Source organism: Alosa alosa, chromosome 8 (assembly GCF_017589495.1).
Source record: "Alosa alosa isolate M-15738 ecotype Scorff River chromosome 8, AALO_Geno_1.1, whole genome shotgun sequence".
In the NCBI taxonomy this organism is placed as follows: Eukaryota; Metazoa; Chordata; class Actinopteri; order Clupeiformes; family Clupeidae; genus Alosa; species Alosa alosa.
Window position 1 is genome coordinate 21,248,080 of NC_063196.1, and position 22,921 is coordinate 21,271,000.

Below are 22,921 nucleotides of genomic sequence, written 5' to 3' on the forward strand. Positions count from 1 at the left end.
GAATTAACACCCCCTTGACGAAAACCTTTCCAGTATCACAAACTTTTAATGACATGGTAAGACGCAAGCCAGGCACACTGTTTTTTATATGCTGAAAGGGTAAAGGTTTTACATTTTTTGTGGATATAATAGAAGAGCTCTAAATACTTGGCCCATGGGCAAAATAATAGTAATAATATAATAATAATAATAAGTGAATATCAATCCATTAGCATGTATCTGCTACTGCATGAGGTCACTTGACGGTAACTGCAGAAACAGCATCTCTACAGCTGACTAAACTGGGGTCACAGAGGATGATGCCTACCGTTTAACAATCTAAACGAATCAGAAACAAAATGCCAAAATTTGAAGTAACAAAAAAAAAAAAGAAAAAAACAATAAACAAAACAAAAAACACTGGATCAATATAGATCTCTGATGGTGATATAAAGGAGTTATATGATACAGTACAACTCTGGCAACTCAATCAAGGTTTTCTTCAGGTGTTTGGACAAAAATGGGGTTTTCTATACAGGCTTGTAGTCCAGCTTGGACTCCAGTTTCTTGGAGTCGGCCACCTTGCGCACAGCCTTCATGAAGTCCTCTTGAGTGACGTACTCGTGGTCTGCACGGATTGCAAACATACCTGCACAGCCAAAGCAGTAATCAGAAACCAGGATGTGTTGTTCCGTACCATACTGGCAGGTGTACAGCCAGTAAGCTCAAATTAGAGCAGTTGGCCAGTCTAATAGTGTAAGTGGGGTAAAGACCTTTATTTGCCATTGACTTGTGATATAATTAGATAATGCATTTGTATACAGTTATGGTGGAACAAAACAACTCTGTGCTTATTTCAGTTACATAGCCATTACGCAGTTCTCACCTGCTTCAGTGCACACATTTCTCAAGTCAGCTCCATTGAATCCATCGGAGAGCTTCACAATGGCTTCATAATCTGAAACCAAAAACAACACCATGAGCCAGAGCTAGAGACAATACAGGTCCATTCAGAAATGTATTTCAAAACATACACTGACCTATCTCTCCATGCTTGGTGATGGGACCAGAGTGGATCTTCAGGATGTCCAAACGAGCCTGCTCATTGGGAAGTTCAATGTCTGTTGGGAGACAATGTCCATATTTTTGTTACATAGGTTAAGTAGTTTCGACCATTAGTGGAGTTTCCATTCAGCTCATGCACATTTTCTATGCGCAATCATCAAACTTCGACTAATTTTGTGTGCATTAAGCAAATTATTGTACGGTCTCCTAATCAAGGAGAGCATTTTGAACAGCTGTGGGATCAAAACGTTCATCAGGGCAACAGTCCTGTTTTTACAGAAACACATAGATAGAAATGCAACGAATTTCCATTAACTCTGATCACATTTTACCTATGCGAATCAAGAGTTAATCCACAACCTCGCAAATTATTTTTAATGATTGAATTATTCATTTCAAGTGTTTCCAGTCAGGATTTCTTATTTGAATGGTCAAAATGTGCATTAAAAAGTCCAATGGAAACCCAGCTATTGGCCTATAAAGCTTGCAGGCATCCACAAGCACACAAAGCCATATCTAATACATTCAAAATTAGTTTGCTGTGTGATGCTTCACAAATTTAATAAACAATTATTTTTATCTCTTCCAAGTTACAGACCAAGACTAAAGCTTGAGAATGACTCAAATGACTATCAACATGCCCGCCAACACTCTTTCGAACAACAGTTAAGCAAAAGTAAAATGGACTTACGAATCTTCCTGTCCAGCCTTCCAGGGCGCAGCAGAGCAGGGTCCAGGGTGTCTGGCCGGTTGGTAGCCATGATCATCTTGACCCTGTGCAGGGTGTCAAAACCATCCATCTGATTCAGCAGCTGGAGAACAAGAAGACAGATATTAATTAGTCATGTCACAATACTGTACTGTTTTACCACCAAACTAACAGTTTAAAACACAAGAAACCCCCATCCCTTTCATGATTCTACATAATGGTACACTTCAATAACATACCAACGTTTAGCTATTTTTTCAGGGGCTTTCTGAGTTGTTTTTAAAAGAGGAGATAGGTGTGTGTACTTTGCTTACCTCCATCAGTGTCCTCTGAATCTCCCTGTCAGCAGATGTTCCTTCCGAGAACCGACGACCCCCTGTGGAAGACAAAGATAAGTGTCAGGAAAAAGCTATGTGGGCAGATGATGAGGTGTTCCAGTTCTGTTGTGGCACTGTTTGTTGCACCATCTACAGCAGCGGTTGTCAAACTTTTTCTCACACTTTGAGAATCGCAGGTCTGCACTGACGCAAAGAGTGTAGGCGCCATGATTAGGAAAATAACAGTTGATCATGCTCTCTTCTGCCTTTCAGTTCCAGAAGAAAACTGACATGCATTAAGTATTGGGCTGAATCCACAAGGTTGAGGGAAACTAGGTGTCTCTCTTTTCTGATTACTGTACATAAAATTGAGCTTAGCACATTATATCACCTCAAAAAAAAGAGAAGATAGTTACCAATGGCATCAATCTCATCCATGAAGATGATGCAAGGCTGGTGGTCCCTAGCATAGTTGAACATCTCCCTGATGAGACGGGCACTCTCACCAATGTACTTGTCAACGATGGAACTGGACACCACCTGTTTAGAGAGGCTATCAGACCACCGCACTACCAAAATACACCGTTTCCACAACAACTATCGCACAGGGAAGACCTCACCTTGAGGAAGTTGCAGTCAAGCTGACTGGCCACAGCTCGGGCCAAAAGGGTCTTGCCCGTACCTGAGTGAGCAGTCTTAAGGTTACACATGCAGTCCAAAATCAGGATATGGCAGTCCTAAATGTACCACATGACCCCTTAAGAGCAGTCATATATGGGACATTTCCATCCATGCATATATGTATTTTGGCAATGCTTGAGAAAAACATTACATATTATCGATGTCTAACATCTACAAATACAACTATAGTGAAATACTTTCATGTCATGCATCTTAAAATATTAAGTAACTATAACTCGACACGGATGACTGATAACTGCAAATGAATGCCATCCACCTATCTGAACAGTTCATCTGATAGTTTGTTTGTGAAGGAGCTGTACAAAACCTGACAGTAAAAACCTCACCTGGGGGCCCATAGAGCAGACAGCCTTTGGGAGGGATGATGCCCACCCTCTGGAAAAGCTCAGGATTGGTCAGAGGCAGCTCAATCACCTGCAACAGCAAACGAACATCATATTCAGCTCTGTCACAGGAGAATGGTATGGCTATGCAAGGTACACTTCTCCCTTTACACAAGCTCTAGCATACCTCTCTAAGTTCTCTGATCTGCTCAGAGAGCCCGCCGATCTCTGAGTATGAGACGCTGCCTGGGTCTTCGTGAGACATGTTGTACACAAGAGGATCCACCTCTCGGGGAAGGTACCTGTGGATGAGACATGGAACAGATTAAAGCCAATGCGTTAAACAAGTGCCATGGAGACCATCATCTGCTGCTGAGATATTGACTCATGCATGCATCACTCCAACATTTGATTACTGCAACACCCTACTTTTTGGTGTCACATACTATAGTAGTGTTGCACGGTGTATCGATACTAAAAAGGTATCACGATGCCTTCCCGCAAAAAACGATACGATTTCCGACATTTTTAGAATCGATACTTTATTAAAATTAACATTCTGTGTCTGCGTGAACTGCCCTCCCTCCTCTGAACTGCAAGTGGGCGCAAGTCAAGCAGGCAGCTCTGAGTGAGTGAGTGCGCAGCCAACGTCAACATACAGTAGTTCTTTGCCGACCGTCCTCGGCCTTGTGGATAAAACAAAAGGTGAAGTGAAATCTGCAACTATTTTGGATACATCACGAATAGTGAAGGCCAGCCATCAGGTACACAGAGGCCCGTTTGTGAAATATGTTTCAAAGTAATTTAAAAGCAGTAGGCTACGCATGGAACTTGGCTAAACACCTCGCAGACATATCCCAACATTTTTGTTTAAAGAACGACATGTTAACGAATATGCTATAGAAAACACGACTACATGGTTAGTGCCAAGTTCTTCTCTTCTGTTTTAGTCTAGCCTAAGTGAAACGAGTGTGGTTCTCTGGGATAAAGCGAACCTTCCTTCATCAATGAATTTGACGAGACATAACGAGCTGTGATCATTTTGACGAGACATAACGAGCTGTAATCATAGGGTGCTAACGTGATGAAAGCGCAATGTTCACGCCAGAATAACATTACCATAACTTGTAAACAATCTATTTCATGTTCGGTCAGTACTACTGGTAATATTTGTCATGGCATGTAGACTGCAATTTGTTCAATAAGTATTGCCTAGATGTAGGATAGGCTACCCGAAATGCGCTAATTAAAGCCCACAGCATATAATACCACCAAAGCGTGTTGAGTCCTAATAATAATAGTGGGTTATTGTTACGTGATAGCAAATCATGTTATTAAAGAAATAGACGTAGGTTAATGTAGGAATGCACACAGACATATTGCAACAGGTAATGGTGTAGGCCTATCTGACGAAGACCTGAGTGGTTGGAACGTCGTACTTGTACACTGGGCGCAAAGAAGACTATCCTCACATGTTTCCCTTTGCAACTGCCAAAGAAATCCCATGAACACGGGAAGGCCTAGGGAAGCCTATACTGTACATCAGTTGGCCTAAAGATTAGGCCCCTCTGCATAGCATTCAGTGATTTGCATGCAGTAATTTCAACACTGACCTTGATCTAGCCTAGTTTGGCTATTTAAAGCTACTTTATTGGCAAAACACAACACAATGTAAATGAACTATAACAAAAATAAAGGACTTAATCACACAAAGTAGGCCTACTATTTTACTGACTATAAAAATAATAATTATGTAGGAAGTTTAGAACCCAGATTTGACCTGCACACTACAAAAGTGCACCGAATTCAACACAAATGACTCAATACACTTGGAGGTATGAGTCCTTTCTTTTCCAGATATCTTAGGATTTCGCCGTAGTATCGTTTCGGTATCGAGCATCGTGATATTTATGGCAGGTATCGTATCGAAGTCATAATTTTGGTATCGTGACAACACTATACTATAGGTTATAGTATATTAAAAATTCTGCCCCTAGGGTGCTTCTTGGCCTCCCATCACCCCCATGTGTTAATAATATGACTTCAAAAGATTGGCAGAACACTTAGAAAGGCCTTACCTCATGATGGTCAGTGTGGTCATGTCCAGGGCCACTCTAGTGCCAGGTTTAAGCTTAGTTTTATCCAGCTACATAACACAGACACATGTATAAGACATCTTAAAACTCTAAAATGAAACAATTTATGGATGAGGGTTCATGTTGATATGGGTGCATACCTGTCTGCGGCAGCCCACCACATAACGAGGCCCATTGGTTGCCTTGACAATGACTGAAGACAAAGACTTAATTAGATGAGGATAATGCAATACTTACAAGATTGCATACATGAGAATTTCTGGTGAGACAGAGTTGGCAGGTGACAGATAAAACTTACATTTTTCTTCAGTTAGTTGTTTGAGAACCTCACCAACAATCTGTGTTTGGGGGTAGACATTTGTACACATTTAACTTTTATATAGTTGATGTACACACCGAACACTACTGTACTGATGTACTACTTCAAGCTAGGAGCCGACTGCAAACAAGTCACTTTAGCAACGGGGTATGATGAGCATCATTTCTTACCTGTCCAACACTCTGCAAGGCCTTTAGGTCATTCTCAGACTTTTCGTACTGCTTTGTCAGCTCTTTCAGCTGTTCCCTCACTGAAAAGGATGGAAATAAATATTGTATACGGACTTTGTGACAAGTGTAACCAAGTTGCAGATAGAACACCTTACTTTTTTTACATAAAAAAGCACGATTACTCAAACATTAACTTTTGCTTTTCTTTACTCCTAATCTTCATTAGGCCTGGTTATAGAAGTTAACCATAGGCAACTTTATACAAGGTAAACGACACCTCGTCAATATCTGATCACCCGGCAGCTTGTGGATTTTCGCAAAAGAAATGCCAACGCCACATCAACATGTACACTAACGTTAAACGTTTAAAAACGTTAACGTTTCAAGTTTATAGTCTTCACATTGCTTCAGCTAACAGTCAACTTCTAGTCAACAACCTAGTCACCAGCTAACGTTACGGTAGTGATGTCCCCCCCAAACAGTAACGTTAACGTTAATAACTGGTCTCTAACGTTAACCAACTTCGCTTGGAGTATAACTCTTTGCTAACGTTAGTCGACCCAGATCTGTTTAAAATCAGACGGAGGGAAATCTAAAAGCCTTAATATCGTTATTTAATTGTTCTAGACATTTCCAAAATCTCGCTCAAGTTATTTAGCCTGCTGAATGCAATGCCAGCCAGCTAACAGGCTAGCGTTAGCTAGCTAACTTTCATCCCGATAACATGACTAGAGCATGACAAAGCGTCTTGCGCTTTAGCTAGTTAGCTAGTTCTCTGGGAGCCGAATGTTCAGTTAGAATGACGGATTAACAGTTCAGGATAGAAATGTCATATACCCTACACTTCCAAAGTGAAATCTGAATCTTACATTCTTTTAAACGTCCATCAATTTCCTTGTGTTCCAACAATTTTTTCCTGTAGTCTTGCAAGCCCTTCTCTCTGGTGTCAGCCATGTTTCCCTACTGAATGAACCACCGAATGCCCGAGTTTGACGGTGCCAGACGGTGCGTTGCAGCTAGACGACCAAGCATAATCGTATCGCCCTCATGAGGTCTGGCGGATACTCAGGAGTTGCGATGGTTTCCATAGTCTATGATGGTTTCCTTCGCATCACTGAACACGGAGATTTGTGTTCTTTATAATTCTGGTGAAAAGTGTGGTATCTGATAGAAGGTTGGAATGCCAATGTACCTGTTTTAGGTAATACAGCGTTTAAAACTTTACCCATTAGCAGCCAGTTTCCATAGATGAAATTACAATGTATTTGCAATGAATGCATTATTGTAACATTTTCTACCTCACACGGTTACAGAAATTCTTCAAACGGAAAATAAAATCATGCGATGGAAGGATGTAAATAGACCTCGTAAACCAAAGATGTGTAGGGGCAGACCTAGGCTACTCTAGCTTTGCTTTGCATGGTCAGAGCCCGTCTACGGAGAGCCTTGCCACTCCAGTCCCATTGTACCGAATTTTGGATGCAGTTCCACCAGAGTTCCACTGGGGGCGATCGCCATGAGTGCAGAATGAATGGGAGTCAATGGAGCTAGACAGCTAAATTTGTCTCTTTCACCTGATTGTCATTGACAAATCTCAGATTTAATTGTAGTTTGTATAACTTCAACATGGGTTATAGGTCAAAAGTTGAATGAACGAGTACTTATGTCCTTTTGATTTCTTACAGGTTGGGTCGTTGTTGCACATTACACGCTAGCATTGTGCTAATGAATGACATCATTTACACATTTGAAAGGCTTTTTAGAACAATTAAGTGACTTTAAAAAATATAATACTCAACCAAGTGTATTTTCTTTACCTCCCCTTTCGAATGCAATACTCAAATTACTTGAAAAAAAATTATATCCCAAGAAAAGGGGAGTTTGAGGGGTACAGCTCCATAGACCTCCATGCATTCTGCACTCGTGGACGAGCGCCCTCATGTCGAACCACAGAAGGAACTGCAACCAGTTCAGAAACCGGAAGTTTTCCGAGAGTGGCAGTTCTCCCCTTATTAGACATTCTCTGGTACGGTTTTCTTCTCTAGTAGGCGAGGTACCGGTTTTCATCTTACCCACAATGCATTGCCAGCGGGCGTGACATGCAACAATCAACCGAACGATGTGGTGACTGCTTTTCGTGTGTAGCGGTCTCTCTCTCGCATGGTTCTTCCACTGTATTTGGTTCTTCAGGCGGAGGGTACTTTGGCAAATAACGGATACTTCTGAGGGGGGTCTTAATACAAAGCGGTTGTCTCTATGCCCCTGCTACAGTTTAAATCAAATCATCTAATTTGCACAAGGTAAGTACCGCTATGAGTCGGTTGTGTTCCCTAGATGAAGCGCGCTAGCTTGCGTCCGCCACCCGGGTAACTTAGCCGTTTTTGCAGCTGAACGCCAGCTAAAACTGCTCGCCGTTGTAACTAGCATTGTCAGCGTCCTTGTAATACTAGTCGCCGGTTTACCTCGTAACCTAGACAGATTTGACGAGCTGTTACAGTTTATTATTGTTATAGCTACCTAGCATGAGATGTTGGAGGGTGTTTTACTGATTAGCTAACGTTAGCTCACTATGATAACCAGTTGCCAATTGCTAACCTTAAATACACTTGTGTTTGTTGCATGTGATTCAGTAGCTAGTACTCTCCAAGGTAAACTTAACTAATTTAGCCTTCCTGCTAGCTACTTGGTTAACTTCGCGGATTATGTTGTTATGTCATCGCCTATTTATGGTAATGGTTTCCCTGTTTGTTCTGTTTATGTGCTCCGTTGTGTATACAACGTTAACAGATGACAAATGAATAAATAAAGTTATTGGACCTCCATGGTACGTTGCGTACACAGTCAAGTAGACAACCATTAGTAGAGAGAAGCTTGCAAGCTAGCGTCTATGTTACAAATAAACAAAGGTTAACATGAACGCACAGCCATACAAACCCAAGCAAGAAACAGGATGTTAAAGCAATTCCCGATGTGAGGATTAGTGAAGGATTATTGTTCTGCAAGGGACATCAGTGTTTACAAGAGCGAGTAATGATAGACTAAATTGGGCAAATATTGTCACCAAACCTCATCCTCTACCACCAAAAAAACGTGTAATGCAGAGCATGTTTGGCGGGTTATTAAATGTAAGCACCATGTTTTCAAAACCTCGATTTTATTTCAAACTTAATCTCGTGACTAATCTTGCAGATGTCTCCACAGTTTGGAATCATGTGTATTGTCAAACTTTCTAGCCAACAGCATTGAAGGGGACAGATGATCAGGGGTGCTGGCTTATAAAATATATAAAAGAGCCACCATACATCTCACCACTTTGTCCAGATTGTGCCTTCACATGGAATGCTATACTGATCAGTACATCAAGGAAGTTTTGGTGTCTTGTCAGATAGTGTCCTGGTAAAGACTTATTGGTCACATACTGGATTGTAGCATAACTCTAATATCTCTAGATATAATATTGTACAGCATTACAGGATGTGAACAATGACTCAACCATACAGAATGCAACTGCAAGGCAAATCTGAAACTATGAAGAGCAAAATGAATCTCTTAGTATGCCGGTCACAGCCTGCATGTTTGATAGTAACTATGAAATGTCTATTTGTAGTACATCTTTATGGGAGTTTTTTTTTTTTTCAACATTAGGATAGTACAGTCGCTCAGGATCATCTTTAGAGTGGAGAACTTCCACTATTCTAGAGCCTAGGGATGTGTAGGAGTTTTTGAGCTGTGAAGTGCTGACATTGTGTTGTGAGTCTTAACAAATAGCATCATTGTTGGAGCATCCAATAAGCCCAAGGTTATTGTACAGACTGTATAATAGAGAATCACATGGCATAGGGCTTATGAGGCAAAGAAACCCTATAATGATTAATCTCTAGAGTTGATGTCCATAACAATAATTCATCAACGTTACTTCAGAGCTTGTGTGGCAGGCAGGCAGGCTCATACACGTTCCCAAGCTTTGCTTAGGGCTGCTATATTACTGTAACATGACATGTGGGTTATCATCCCGATCATTATCCTGGATGACATAAGCTAGCTCAACCTGTTAGCAGTGATTGACCAATGGACGTGTGGGTGTATGATATGCAGATGGTTTTCAGTTATTAGAATTAGAAACACTTTTTTTCGAGGCAAGGTGTCCTCAATATTTTTGTACGAGGCCCTTAAGATTTTGATGTGTCGCAATACACTGCTGTCTAAATCAGGATGTGTTATTGATTGTGTTGGTTATCAGAGAGATTCAGTATAAGACATGATTAATATTTAAACCCCTGGAGGTAATCTGATGAATGTAATAAAATATTTCATATTTATCAGCATGATTTAAGCCTCAATGCAGGTCCATTTGTAGAAATTGACAATATAAGTTAATAGAGATGGCAACCATGGTTGTGTAATCTATGGAGCCAGGGTGTAATGTTGTTGTAAAGTGGCTTTACTGGCTAAGTGTCTTGTTTATCCATGGTTTGAAAGTACATGAACAAGGGCATTTCTTAAACACGCTTGAAATCTTTTATTCAAGGATTGACCAGGTTCAGTCTGGGGCAAAAGTGGCTGCAGAAGGAATAATTGGGGTAAGAATTAAAGGTGCCTGCACATATATTGAAGTCTTTAATTCAGCCACAAATGCCACAACCACATCAGTCATTATGCCAGACATTCATTCACCCCCCCTAAATGTAGAGATGTTTTCTCTTTCTGACACATCTTTGAAGCTGTTGAGAGACATGCTATAGAGGCTAGCATGGTGCTAACCCTGCGTTGACTTGGACAAGTAATCTGTGAGATCAGCAAAATGTAATCGTCTTTACCTCAGGCTTTACAAGAGTTCCCTGGCTTTAGCCATTGTATCGCTCAGCAGAATTTCCTTGTTTCAGTCCTAGTGAATTATTTTGGGTTTGACTGGCTGTGTGAACAAGTTGGGCTGCTGAGTGTGAATTTGTCCAGTGCTGCAGAAACCGGTTTCTGATAGATCTCTATAACGTGTACATTCAGATGTCTTGTTGTGTTTGACATTTGTATTGGCTACTTGTGACACAATAGTGTAATGTTATATGTCTCTGTAATGTTTGATTGCTGTCATGCAATTAGGCCTAGTAGTAGTCAAGTTTTAGAATTCAGTGAAGTAATCTTGCACTGGAATTACGGCCGAATGATTTGGGGAGTATCTAATTGTAATTTTTCTGACCGACATTGCGATTTGATTTTGCCATATACATTTTGAAAGTCAAACTTCAGTTCAATGTTCCAAATGTCCCAAAGGTTGGGCCACTTCTGATTCGTGAGCATGTGTAGTGCATTTAGAGCATTGCAATCCTGATTGGTGAGCATCACTGTCTGGATGACATGAATATAAAAATCAGAGATAGTGTTTGGGGAGAGGACTGCTTTACTTATGTAAAATTGCAAACACAATGGTTTTTCATTGCTTTACTCAGCATGGTTGCATGATGCATGCTGTACATTAGAAATACTTTCCAAAACAACAGCAATTATATGGGTGCTACTGTTTTGTGAAGTTTTCCTCATGCAAGCATCAAACACTGGTAGGCAAATTGAGAAAATATTTACATGCTTTTTACTGAATTTAATTTAAATGTTACACAATGTTTCAGGAAACGTACTACCAGCTTTTTTGTATGGCAAACAGTGGAGCAGATAGGCAAAAATCACTGATCTGGAGTTCTTTATTATACAGGAAGAATAATTAGGCTATAGCTTTTGAGCACAGCATATTCAAATCTGACTCTATACAATACTCAATGCTATATCTACCGTGTGTTTCCCAGTCTCTGTGCTCCGTTTTTATAGACAATTGCAATAATCCACTTTGTTCTGTTAAATATTATTACATCGTAGCCTACCAACATTATCTTTGCAACTCAAGTGGTTTCAGTTTCTCTCGCGTGAATGTGCACAGGCATTGAATGAATGTTACCACTATTACTTAATTGTATGCCTCTATGTTTGATGACACCAAATTAATAAGTGTTTCCCGATGGCCGAAATTGTAGTTTGCATTTTCTGTCGGCCCGCGATTCCATGATAAGTTGTGCCGCAAATGATCAGACGAGTGACCGAAGTGCCGGGCAGGTACGGTGCTGGTCTGTGGCCCATAATTTGAGAAACGCTGTTGTAGCCAATGACCTCATTAAGGGAGCAGATTTGGCTGCCTGTTTGCACTTCCCCTTTGCCTGCCTTGTTTGTGTGACCTTTCTGTAAGTTGCCGCATGGCTCCCTGGACTATTTCCTTCACTTGCCCTGCTGATTGCACCACGCTGGGTTGCCTGTACCTAGTAACACTTCAGCACCTGTTAGGTTGACATGAAACTGGTTAATTGGTGGTTACTGGCAACGCAGAGGATCTCTATTTAGTGTAAGTGTTGCATGGAGGCTACCTCTCTTGCAAGTGGCTCTGGGTGAAAGTGGTGGAGATGGTCTAGTAGATAGGGATCACCCCAAGTTGCCCCAGGGGGACTGTCCCTGTACCAAGTTGCCCCAGGAGGACTGTCCCTGTACCAAGTTGACTGTCTCAGAGAGACTGCTAAACGACGAAGTCCAAAAAATGTCACGTTACATGAATGAATGTGAATGTCTCTCCTCTCTGGTTTTGCAGCAGTCAGTCATGGCAGAGCCCAACCGGCCGCCTCAGCGGAAATTGTCCACTTCGGGGGACAGCCTATATAAGGTGCTTGGACTGGAGAAAGGGGCATCTGCCGACGACATCAAACGAGCCTACAGGTGAGACTAGCCACAGCTTCCTTTCCCAATCACCTCAAAACTATTTTTGTCTGCAGCAGTTTTCACAGCAGCCATTTTGACATTAAAAAATAAGTGGTGTCACTAATGGTAACAGTTTAGGTTTTGATTCTGCTCTAATGAAATGAAACGTAAGCTTCATGAATGTCATTAGTATTACCCATAATATGTCAGAATGGCTCCTGTGAAAAAAGATCTATTGGCAAAGCCTGTGCCCAGACTCCACTGATGTTCCTCTCCCTGTCTAAAGGAAACTTGCTCTGAAGTACCACCCAGACAAGAACCCAGACAATCCAGAGGCGTCTGAGAAGTTCAAGGAGATCAACAATGCCAACTCTATCCTTAACGACGAGACCAAAAGGAAGATCTACGACGAGTATGGCTCCATGGGGCTGTACGTGTCGGAGCAGTTTGGCGAGGAGAGCGTCAAGTACTACTTCCTCATGTCCAAGTGGTGGTTTAAGGTGAGAAAATGCTCTGTGTCTGTTATTAGCTACCCGTTGGTGTGTGTGTGTGTCATGCCATGTTGTCCAGCTTTAGAATTAAAGTTGACTGTATTTTAGCGAAACAAAATCATTTTGTGTGTGTGTTTTCCGAGCTAGTCCATTGAGGGGTCATTTATGCTTAGGTCTGTATCAATAGGGCTCTCTGAATAAGGGGTCAAGAAGGCGAGAGCTGCTTGTTTATTATATGAGCTTTGTTTAACCAGCTGTAACAGTAAAAGTAATGGCCTTATTTTACCTTTTAAGGTCTTAGTAGCCTGTGTCACGCAGGCAGCTCAACTGATATCAGAGGTGAATACAACAGTAAAATAGGTTTGATTTCAGGAAGCACACAAACTGCTACAAATTTGCAACTTACTCGCACTACAAAAGACTTAGAATAAAAGTATTTTGATTTAAGAATGTGAAATGTCTGAGAAGACAGATTGACTTCACATAACTACTTAACATTAAGGTTACATTACCTAAGATGCACTATTTCAATTCAGTTCAGTTTAATGGTGCTATTGGCAATGGATGAAGTCTCTAGACTCTATATAGACAGGGCCTCATATTGTGGTCGATACCAAGGCTTTTCAAAATGGACCTTTGGCTACCGAGAGAGGGACAGCAGGGTATTGTTCTCATGCCTGTCCACTCATGCCAGAGGACTGAGCCATGTCTCAACAGTAGGTCTAAATAGCTCTATTTATAATCTGCTTTGTTCGTATAAAAATTTTAGTCTGTGAGGGACAGGCGTATTATTGCTGTCCTAGTCGTGATTAGCAGTAATAGCAGTCTTTGATTTTTGAGTACAGGGCTGAGACACACACGAGTAGAGCGAGCTTATGATGTATGATGTGAATTGTTAGTGTCCACTGAGCTTTGATGTACAAAGTCACGATTTAATAGCATCAGGACTTACCGGAAATGGAATAGCCTTACTTAAGTCCAGCCTATCGTCAAAATGTTTCTCTATCTCTCTTGCGTTAAGACCCGATATGCTTTCAAAAACCCCCTACAGCTTGGCTGAGCAACTTCACTGGCTCGGGGGGAAAGTCTTCTGTTACTGAAGCGAGAGTGACTCTGGCTCTCGACCCTGACAACCTCCTCCCCCTCCCGGACGACCCCCCCCAAACCCACTTCACCCCCCCCCCCCCCCCACCCCATCCCCACCCCCAAAGCGTGGCGGTCATGGAGCCCCAGGAGTGTCCGTGTCCTGACGACCTGTGCGCCCTTTGTCTCCCGCAGGCGCTCTTCCTCTGCTGCACGCTGTCGTCCTGCTGCTGCTGCTGCTGCTGTTGCTGCTTCTGCTGCGGCAAGTGCAAGCCTCCGGAGGACGACGACAACTACCAGTACGTCAACCCCGAGGACCTGGAGGCCCAGATCAAGGCTGAGGAGCAGGGCGGAGGTGAGTTCCGCAGGAGAGACCAGTCCAGTTGAGTCCAGTGATAATTTTTGTAGTAAATCTCATACTGTAGAATTGCTCTTTTAGGTCGGTAGTTAATGTTGTTTTTGGTGTAGAATACAGTCGTAGTTGCTTAGTCCATTTGGGCATTTGGAAGTTTTTTTTTATTATTATTGAAAGTGTCTCATTCTGAAGACAAGGAGAGAGTCATAAAATTGCAGTGTATTATAGAAGCATAATGTACTGTTGAGTGATTTAGACAGAGTCAGTGCTCAAGGATGCCTGTGTTCTTGGGGTCAGTCCAACACCCCATAAAGAAGCAGCTCGAACTACCTGTGTGTACTCAAATAGGAAAATGCAATGGTTAATCATAACCTTGTTCACTATGGCAGACTTCCCACAATCGATTGATCGATCAAAGCTATAAGTGGTCCCCACATAAGTCCTCTTATTTCAAAGTCCCATACAGTTACAGCTTTTGCAGGTTTGGTGGCACTACCATTGGCTAGAAGTGGTCCTGGTATTACAGAGGATGCAGGAGATGGAACTCTGGGATGTATTCTGCCAGTGTTTGGACCTCGGCGAGTGCACCTTTGGCAGGCGTCCCGTAGTCACAGGGCTTTTTCCGGCCGATGTCTCTTTTTCCGCTTCACTCGTCATTGTCACTTCCACTCAGAGCGGATGTGCCACAGAAGAGTTGCCCAAGGGGAACCGCAGATGGGCGCTGAAAAGGGAAGCGACACAGACACACCAGCGTAGTGTTTGCCATTTTGCTGTGCTGTCAGATCCTTTAGAGGGGGTACATGAAACGGTACACCTGATATCTCCCAAGTGGAAGAAACACTAGACCATCTTACAAATTAGCCTTGTCTGGCTGACCTAAAAGCTGGAGTCATCTGTATTTATGTCACCTGGATGTTGTTCAGAGTTAATGATGGGCCTGTTTTTGTCTTAACACCGGGCTAAGCTAACTGGCAGTTGAAACTGCAGTTGTGTTTACTCATTAAACTCGAAACTCGTTAGCCTTTGCTTACGCAAATGTGTTTATGGATTCAATGCTATAAGATTTCATCATCTGAATGGTAAACTTAGTGACGACTGTTTGGGTTTGTTATTGTAGACATAAAACCCTAAAACATTCTGGTGTGTTTATGAGTTATAGTGTCATTACAATTATAAAATATATATAATAATACTGTTAGTCACTATTGGAAATATTAAAAAAAGATCTGATTTTATTTTAGACAATGCTAGAAACTATTCTAGCTGTAAAATAGCAAAGGACAACTATAGTACTTCAGTAGATTTGAGGTTGATCTGCTAAAATCTGTCCCACAGTGTTACACAGTATATACAAATGTAGTGTTCATGTCTTGTCATGGATGACTTGGCAAACCCCCAGCTTAACTTTGTTGACATATGCTACGAGACATGGTGATGGCTCATCAGGAGCTCATAATGGCTGTCCCTCCTCTGTGGATTTGTCTGCTGTGAACTCCTTCCCCAGGCTTGATGGAGTAGCCTGTGATGTGGGAGCCTGCCTTTGCTCCAGACCGCAAGCCCTTGCTCACGTTGGCCCACTGGCTTATACGGCACGTCACACTCCTGATGGGCCCCCATTGATGTTAAACTCCCTCCACAGCCTTTGATGGTGGTTCGCTCTCAGCATTGGAGCTGTTTTGACATTCAGATTGCGAGGAGTATGTCCTTGCAGTGGCATTTATAAGTCTCAGAGAGTAATATGGATGTCTCGTAAGCAATAGGTCCAATTCCTTGTTTTTTGTTTTGTTTTATTTTTTTTGTGCACTGCGATCGAAGTTCGATGTAATCAATGATGTGTACACAGTAGGCCGTCCACTTATGAGTTTTGAACAAGCTGCAAATATAACTTAAAATATAAGTGTCAGTCAAATGATAAAATTTTGAACAAGGTAATTGTAGGCTTGGTTTGAAGACATATGTTATTCATTTATCATACATACTTTTTGATGTATTTATTTTTGTCTCTTGCCCAGGAGGTGAAACGGTAATCATTGTGCAGCCTATTCCCAGTCCAGGCCCAGAAAACCCCAGCGAAACTCTACCAGAGTCAAAATGACTCGTAAGGCACCCGCCTCGTTTACGTGTGGTCTCTTTGTTTTTTGTCTGTGGCTGTATGTCTGACCACTCTTTCACATTAACACCCGCTGTCTGTTTCATCTAACCGCTCCATCTCTCTAACTAGTACCCACTATATTTGGTCATTTTCCTAACGCAACAATCATTTTGCTTTCATTATATCTATGTCCTCCGCATGGCATTTTTTCATTGTTGTTATCATCATTATTATAGTACTCAAGTGATTTGGCTTTGAATGCTCAAATGTTATGTCTGTGCTACTCAAAATTGTGTCTGTATTACCCAAAGTTCATAGATGTGCATACATGGAGATCACATCTCTGGTGTTGTTTGCTACATAGTGACTTCTCATCTCTAAAACTATGCTTAGTAAGAACTGGAGACTCATGGCAGCTTTTGACAACTCCTGGGTTGCTTGAAAAGGCAGCACATCCTCATTTGCATGCAGAGCAGAGTCATTGGCTCAGGATGAAACCAACCTGCAGTATGTTGGAAAGTGCTGACACCTCAGAGAGAGAGAGAGAGAGAGAGAGAGAGAGAGAGAGAGAGAGAGACCTTTTGAACTCGCAGGTGAATGACCAGTCGTGCTCTTCGCTTGCCAGTGACCCCAAGGTTGTACACATGTGTGTTTGTTTGCGATTGTGAGTGGGTGTGCCGATGTTTGCAAAAGGTTTGAAGTTGGTCCTAAGTGGAAATTGAATCATGCAAACCATGAGTTCTGAATGAATCATAAGTCTAAGCAGTTAAGAGATAACAGGTGAAGGCAAGAGTTTTAGGACCTGTTTATATTTGATTTTAGAATGTGTGTTGGGTGATCCAATCACAAGTGGTCAGTCATTAGAACTCCCATTGCCCGGGACACATGGCAACACATAAGCATTTACACTGCAAAAGATATGGGGCCAAACACATACCGGACCAGTTCGTCAAGTGGGTTGAGTGATGGGATCATAATGTGTCTGACTGGTGATTGTCTGTTTACATTTGTATATAGAACTGATCGGATCACACAAGGCTCATTCTAAAAACAAATGTAATGGGGTCTTAGGGTCTAAAGGTAAAGGGATTTATAAGCCTGACAGATTTTCTATCAGACTCTGTGTGCATGTTTTCATGAAGTTGTCATGTCAACGCCGCTCAATTGTGTGGAATGTCACAAGGTGGGGTCCCTGTCCCTGTAGCTAAGTTCAACACCAGCCTAGCTGTGTAACATTTCCCTCGAAAGAGCAAGCCCCTCACTGCTTGCTCCCTTACGGGTAAACCATGTGTCGATGTCAACCTCATCTCACAGCTTCCTCATCAGCGTCACTGCCCCGCTGTTTTCATTAGCAGCGCACCATCCCCTGTCCCGTCCTGTCCCTGTTACCCTCCCTGACTCCTTCCTGTTCCACTGTTGGCTCAGTCCAAGTGAAAGCACTAAGCTTTGATCTCTGTGGTTTCTGTCCCCCTCTCTGCTGTGCTCCGGATGACCCCTTATTAACAGGACACAAGTGACTGTGAGGATGACCTGCATCAGGGGAGGGGAGGTAGGTTTGATCTCGACTCGTCCCACGCTTGCTAGGCTGAACCTCCACCCACGGGACAGGCAGTGCTGAATACACAGCACTCCCAAGACCCTCAAAGCGGAGATCAACCCACCACAGAGCACCACACACACATTACATTCATTTATTACACGGCTCTTCACAAGACAAGTAGAACGCTCCATTGGCTTGAATGGGAAAATAAATTCATGTAATTACCGCTGCAAACATATAATTACCGCTGTCAATGGCAACGGGTTTTGTGCTGCTGATCATATCACTCCGCAAGTATTCTGGTCACTCATTTTTTTTTCATTAAAAAGTGAAAGCAGACGGTTGATCAGCTGTGTTCTAAAGAATGTTTGAATCAAGTTCAGCGTGTGTTGCAAACTATTTGTTTCTCAGCAAAAACGAAACGGTAACAATTAAGTGTAAAGAGACATATCGTGGAGTTTATTTTTTCGTTTTGGCAAGTAGCCGTATACGATATGGGAAAATAAGTCCCTTCAGGGCGAAACAAGACCGCTCCACTGGCGCGTCGGGGTCCGGTTCGCCCTGTCGGGACTTATTTTCCCCATAATGACCGGCGTTCTATACATTATCCCTTACATAGCGCTTTAGCTATGTAGCTATGTGTCCTAAAAGCAGGGAGTTTCCTTCCGGTCATCTTCCAGTGGCTGATCAACGCAGGTCAGAGGTCAGGCCAAGGAGTGCCTCAGTCTTCAACGTTCAACATCTGTCAGTCCTGTGGGCCTTGGATGCTCTTTGCTGTGCTGTCCTTTGAGCCTTGCTTGCTTGAGTGTGCATGTAGACCTTTAGGATTGCGCACAGCACACCCACAACAGAAATGCAAAAGATGTTGTTTGCATGGCAAATAATGAAATGCTTGGCTATGTAGATAGTGACTTTGTGGTTTCCACCCTTTCAAAATAGGAATTGAATTTTTATTGTTTATGATTTGGCTGTTGATGTTTGTGCTCTGCTTCCTCTTCTTTGCATGCTGCTGGTAAATGTCACCTAACACCTTTCACCACCTGAAGAGCCTGCAGCGTTATCGAGATTGATTTTGCCTCTACTCGACATCAGACAGATGTTGAGCTTTTTCATGCCTTAACACCTCTTTCTCTCTCTCCCTCCCTCTACATGCTCTTTCTCTCCATCACTCACTCTTTCTCCCTCTTTCATTCCCTCTCTCTCTCTCTCTCTCTCTCTCCCCCCCACTCTCTCTGCCACACTGCAGTTCGTGGAGCCCCTATTGTGATCCAACCGCATTCCACTGTCAACACCTCGGAGACCACCCACTTTGCAACCAGTCTGCCCAGCTATACCAACCAGAAGTGAGACCCATCCTCCACCCCACCCTACCCGACCCCGTGACCTGGAACTAGTTCCTCCAACTCAACTCAGCCCCAATGCCATGACACCCCACGCCACCAACAGACATGCGAGGCCCCTTTGCGGGTCCTGTGGGGTGGGGTGCCCCCTTGTCCATGCAAGGGTGTGGGCACTAGAGCCATCTCCCCAAACTGAAGCACTGGCTAATGAGTTGGCAGTGTTGCCATGAGAGACAAGGACTCTTAATGCTGCCATTCTCACTTCCTCTCACCCATTTGCATGGACATGTAACACACACACACACACACACACACACACACTGACGTGAGCATACATACAGTGTATGCAATCTAACCTTTCTCTGAACCTGGTCTGACTCTTAATGTTTTTATTTTCTTCCCTCTGGTTCCAGTAAGTAGTTCTGCTCTAGTTGGCTATGCTTGCAAAGGGTATTCTTTCCTTTTTTATATTTGTGTTCTTTCTCTTCTCTCCTCTGTTGTCCTCTGTGGGTCAGTCTGTAACTGGTGGGGGGCCAACCTGATTAACTAGCATGGAAGTGGCCAAAAAAAGAGAGGGCTCGCCAAAAGTGCATGCCGTACATATAGTGCATGCTTTTAACTGTACAGATCTGGTAAGTGCTCAAACTCACATACACACATATTCACTCCTCCCCACACACACATACATACATACATACATACATACATACATACAGTATATATACACACACACACACTCACACACACTCGACAGCCATCCATCACCCTTTGCAAAAAGTAGGGACACCAGCAAATAGTGAGAGAACGAGGTGGAGAAAAGCATTGGTCATAATTATGGGTCAACACACTTCTAGTGGACTGTTACATAATCATGGTCATCTACAGAAGGTGTTCTGGTATACCAGCCTTTTAGGAGCCACGGCCAAAGTCTCCCTGTATATCGGACGAAGCTTTGACTCCCAAAGACATGTCTGACCTGTTTGCATTTCAACAGAAGTCTTCTTATCACCACTACACTATCACAATTTCTTTTTTTTTAAATACTAGTATGACATATGCACAGATTTTACTTGGTTCCATGGTGTTGGAATTGACATTTTATTTTGTTGATTACCGGTAGATTGCAGACTGACATCTTGCCGTTTAGCAAATTCTGGTCATGTGCATTTCAGATTAGTATGCAGTTTTTTTTCTCTCTCTCTCATGTAGGCAGCAGCAGATGAGGTCTAAACCGCTAGAGAGATACCATGCCAAATTTCAAAGCATTGCTGGGTTTTGTTCATCTTTGTTTTTCGGTACATTTTTAAGACAAAGCGTATTTATTATGCAAGGACTTCCTTCGTTGCTCTTAAACATATGCAGTTGTCTGTGATCTTGATGTGTTTGTGTCCAGTTCACGCCTTTCTCGTTGTCATTGGTTGAGGTGGTCTGTCATGTCTGTAACTTTGTATCAGCTGTTAATTGTTAATAATGCAACTGGACTTTTGGTCCAAGTCTGAAGTAGAAAACCACTATTAACCCCCCAGTGATTGACTGTTGAGTATATATTGATATCAAGTCAAGCCAAAAATATATCATTGTACTCAAAAAAAAACAATGTATCTGAAAAAGTAAAGGCAGAGTCTAAGTTCGGTCGGTACTCTACACAAACATGCTAATATTCTCATGCTAGACAAGTCAAGGCTATGATGTTGAAGGCTTTGATGCCCCGCCACATCTTTGACTGTGCCGTGTACGAGATGTTGCATATCAGAAGAGAGTGCATTCACTCTTCTGGCATCTAAGGAGCCATTTGTTTGATTAGTTTTTTTTTATTAGTTTTTTTTTTTTTTAAACCTCGTCGGAACTTGATTTGTGAGTATGTCTTTTCAGCAGGGACTCACTCATAGGTCATCAATCACCCTCCCCATCTCCGGCGCTCAATCGGCCCCAGTCTGATCCATTTGCCATTTGGCTCGCGGAATGTAAATCTCATCTTTTTTTCCACGAGCAGGCCAATACCTTAGCCCTGCCAATCTCGCTACTGTAAATGTGTGTAGCGTTTGTCACGAGGCCACCGGCAATGCCATTTGAACTCCTGTGGATGCATTTTTTTTTTTTTTTTACGAATCGTGTCCATATTTCAAATACGTGGTGATTTCTTAAACATTCAAAATGACACATTTTTTAATGCATTGCTCCATACTTACAGCATATGTGTGTGTGTGTGTATATATATATATATATATATATATATATATATATATATATATATATATATAAATAAATAATATAATGTGTGTGTGTGTGTACATGGGGTAGTGCAGATATGAGCCCTGACATGCAAGGTCAGGGTTAGGCTCTCTTTGATGGCATGCGATCAGACTGCCCTGTAATTCCCCAACGGCAGCCTGGCCCAAGCCATGAGGACTGAGGCCTCTGTAGTCAGCCAAGCCAGAGATAGAGAGCAAGTACTAACTATAGGGTCCTCACCCACTAAAATTGTAGATTTTTTTTTTTTTTGTCATTGCTTTCTTTACGTTACTGTCCATAACATTACAAGTCCTAAACGGACAGAAGACCTGTAAATGTGTATTTATAAAATTGAAAAATCTTAATGAATAAAAAATATGGGGGGATTTGTAAACACTGCCTTTGTGTGTGTTTCTTTAAGTGTGGTATGGGAACGGCAGGCAATTGTACGCTGGCTGAAAAGACACTGTCAATGACAGCAGTGGAGAAGGGGGCTTCAGGGTGTTTGGCCATCTCTACATGGAGCTTCAAACAGAGTGAAGAATGGGCCTTTATGAGCAGGCCCCTGTGGGCCAGAGCCTGTTATTGCTTGTCTCTACCGTGTGAAGCGGATCTCTGAAGAGAAGTCCTGTGAATCTACCAGAGAAATACCCTCATTAGCTCCTCGTTCACAAAGGACAGAAGTGAAAGGAGGGGACAGTGGTGGAGGACTGGTTGTTCTTGGCTTTGCCTGCGGCAAGACATTATCGGTTCCTTTTTTTGCACATGCATTCATTTTCATTTTAATCAGTGTTTGCAGAAAATAAAAAGGTATTGTAAACAAGAATAGTGATATTTAATATATTATTTCATTTAATGGATAGACATTAAATTAATATTCTAAATATATTCTTAATATTTTCAGTAGTGCACTAGCAGTGAACTCAGACAGGCCAACAGGTCCTAGCGAGAGATAACCAGGACTGGTGAAGCATGAATGGATGTTTTCTCAGAAACGGTCTGTATTGGTCTACACTTGCACTGTGCGCTATACTTGGCACTGCTAAGCTCATTAAGTTCTTAGGCTCAACTCCCTCTAGATATTCATTATAGCCACCTCGTCATGGAGCGCCTCCGAGAAACCGAAGGAGGAGAGACAGTGAGCGGTTCCCCTGACGGGTGAGGGTCAGACTCGGATTACAGCTGCTACTTGTCTGCTAATGATTTTACTTCTGGGATTCAGTTCACCCTCGCAGGGTTATTTGATCAATCTTAGACCATTTCATTTTCTTCAGTGTGTAAATGGCAGCTAAAAAAAGGAAGTTAGACATGCATTAGACCAATGGAGTATTTCAGGTGATTTGTGTTTCCCACTGTTCTGATGCGTTCTAAGCCTCCCC

General features: G+C 42.3%; 2 protein-coding genes across 6 annotated transcripts; one reads left to right on the forward strand and one right to left on the reverse strand.

Moving 5' to 3' along the window:
• Positions 1 to 26: 26 nt before the first annotated feature.
• On the reverse strand, positions 27 to 6,684 carry psmc6 (proteasome 26S subunit, ATPase 6). The gene is made up of 14 exons (XM_048251257.1): positions 6,550 to 6,684; positions 5,681 to 5,760; positions 5,490 to 5,529; positions 5,332 to 5,384; positions 5,174 to 5,241; positions 3,283 to 3,397; positions 3,099 to 3,186; positions 2,691 to 2,752; positions 2,487 to 2,610; positions 2,068 to 2,129; positions 1,736 to 1,856; positions 1,020 to 1,100; positions 866 to 937; positions 27 to 628 (listed from the first exon to the last, which is right to left on the reverse strand). Exons 1-14 carry the CDS (start codon positions 6,632 to 6,634, stop codon positions 510 to 512), a joined length of 1,170 nt encoding a protein of 389 aa, XP_048107214.1. The 5' UTR covers positions 6,635 to 6,684; the 3' UTR covers positions 27 to 509.
• A 1,096-nt stretch (positions 6,685 to 7,780) lies between these two features.
• On the forward strand, positions 7,781 to 21,194 carry dnajc5ga (DnaJ (Hsp40) homolog, subfamily C, member 5 gamma a). Of its 5 annotated transcripts, XM_048251276.1 has the most exons (7): positions 7,781 to 7,980; positions 12,303 to 12,427; positions 12,696 to 12,909; positions 14,179 to 14,338; positions 16,351 to 16,436; positions 17,937 to 17,979; positions 19,217 to 21,194. In XM_048251276.1, the coding sequence occupies exons 2-5, from the start codon at positions 12,312 to 12,314 to the stop codon at positions 16,431 to 16,433; spliced, it is 573 nt and encodes a 190-aa protein (XP_048107233.1). In that variant the 5' UTR covers positions 7,781 to 7,980; positions 12,303 to 12,311; the 3' UTR covers positions 16,434 to 16,436; positions 17,937 to 17,979; positions 19,217 to 21,194. The 5 variants fall into 5 exon arrangements, with proteins under 5 accessions (XP_048107233.1, XP_048107236.1, XP_048107234.1 ...); XM_048251279.1 differs by lacking the exon at positions 16,351 to 16,436; XM_048251277.1 differs by lacking the exon at positions 17,937 to 17,979 and having other exon boundaries at positions 19,217 to 19,312.
• Positions 21,195 to 22,921: the final 1,727 nt, after the last annotated feature.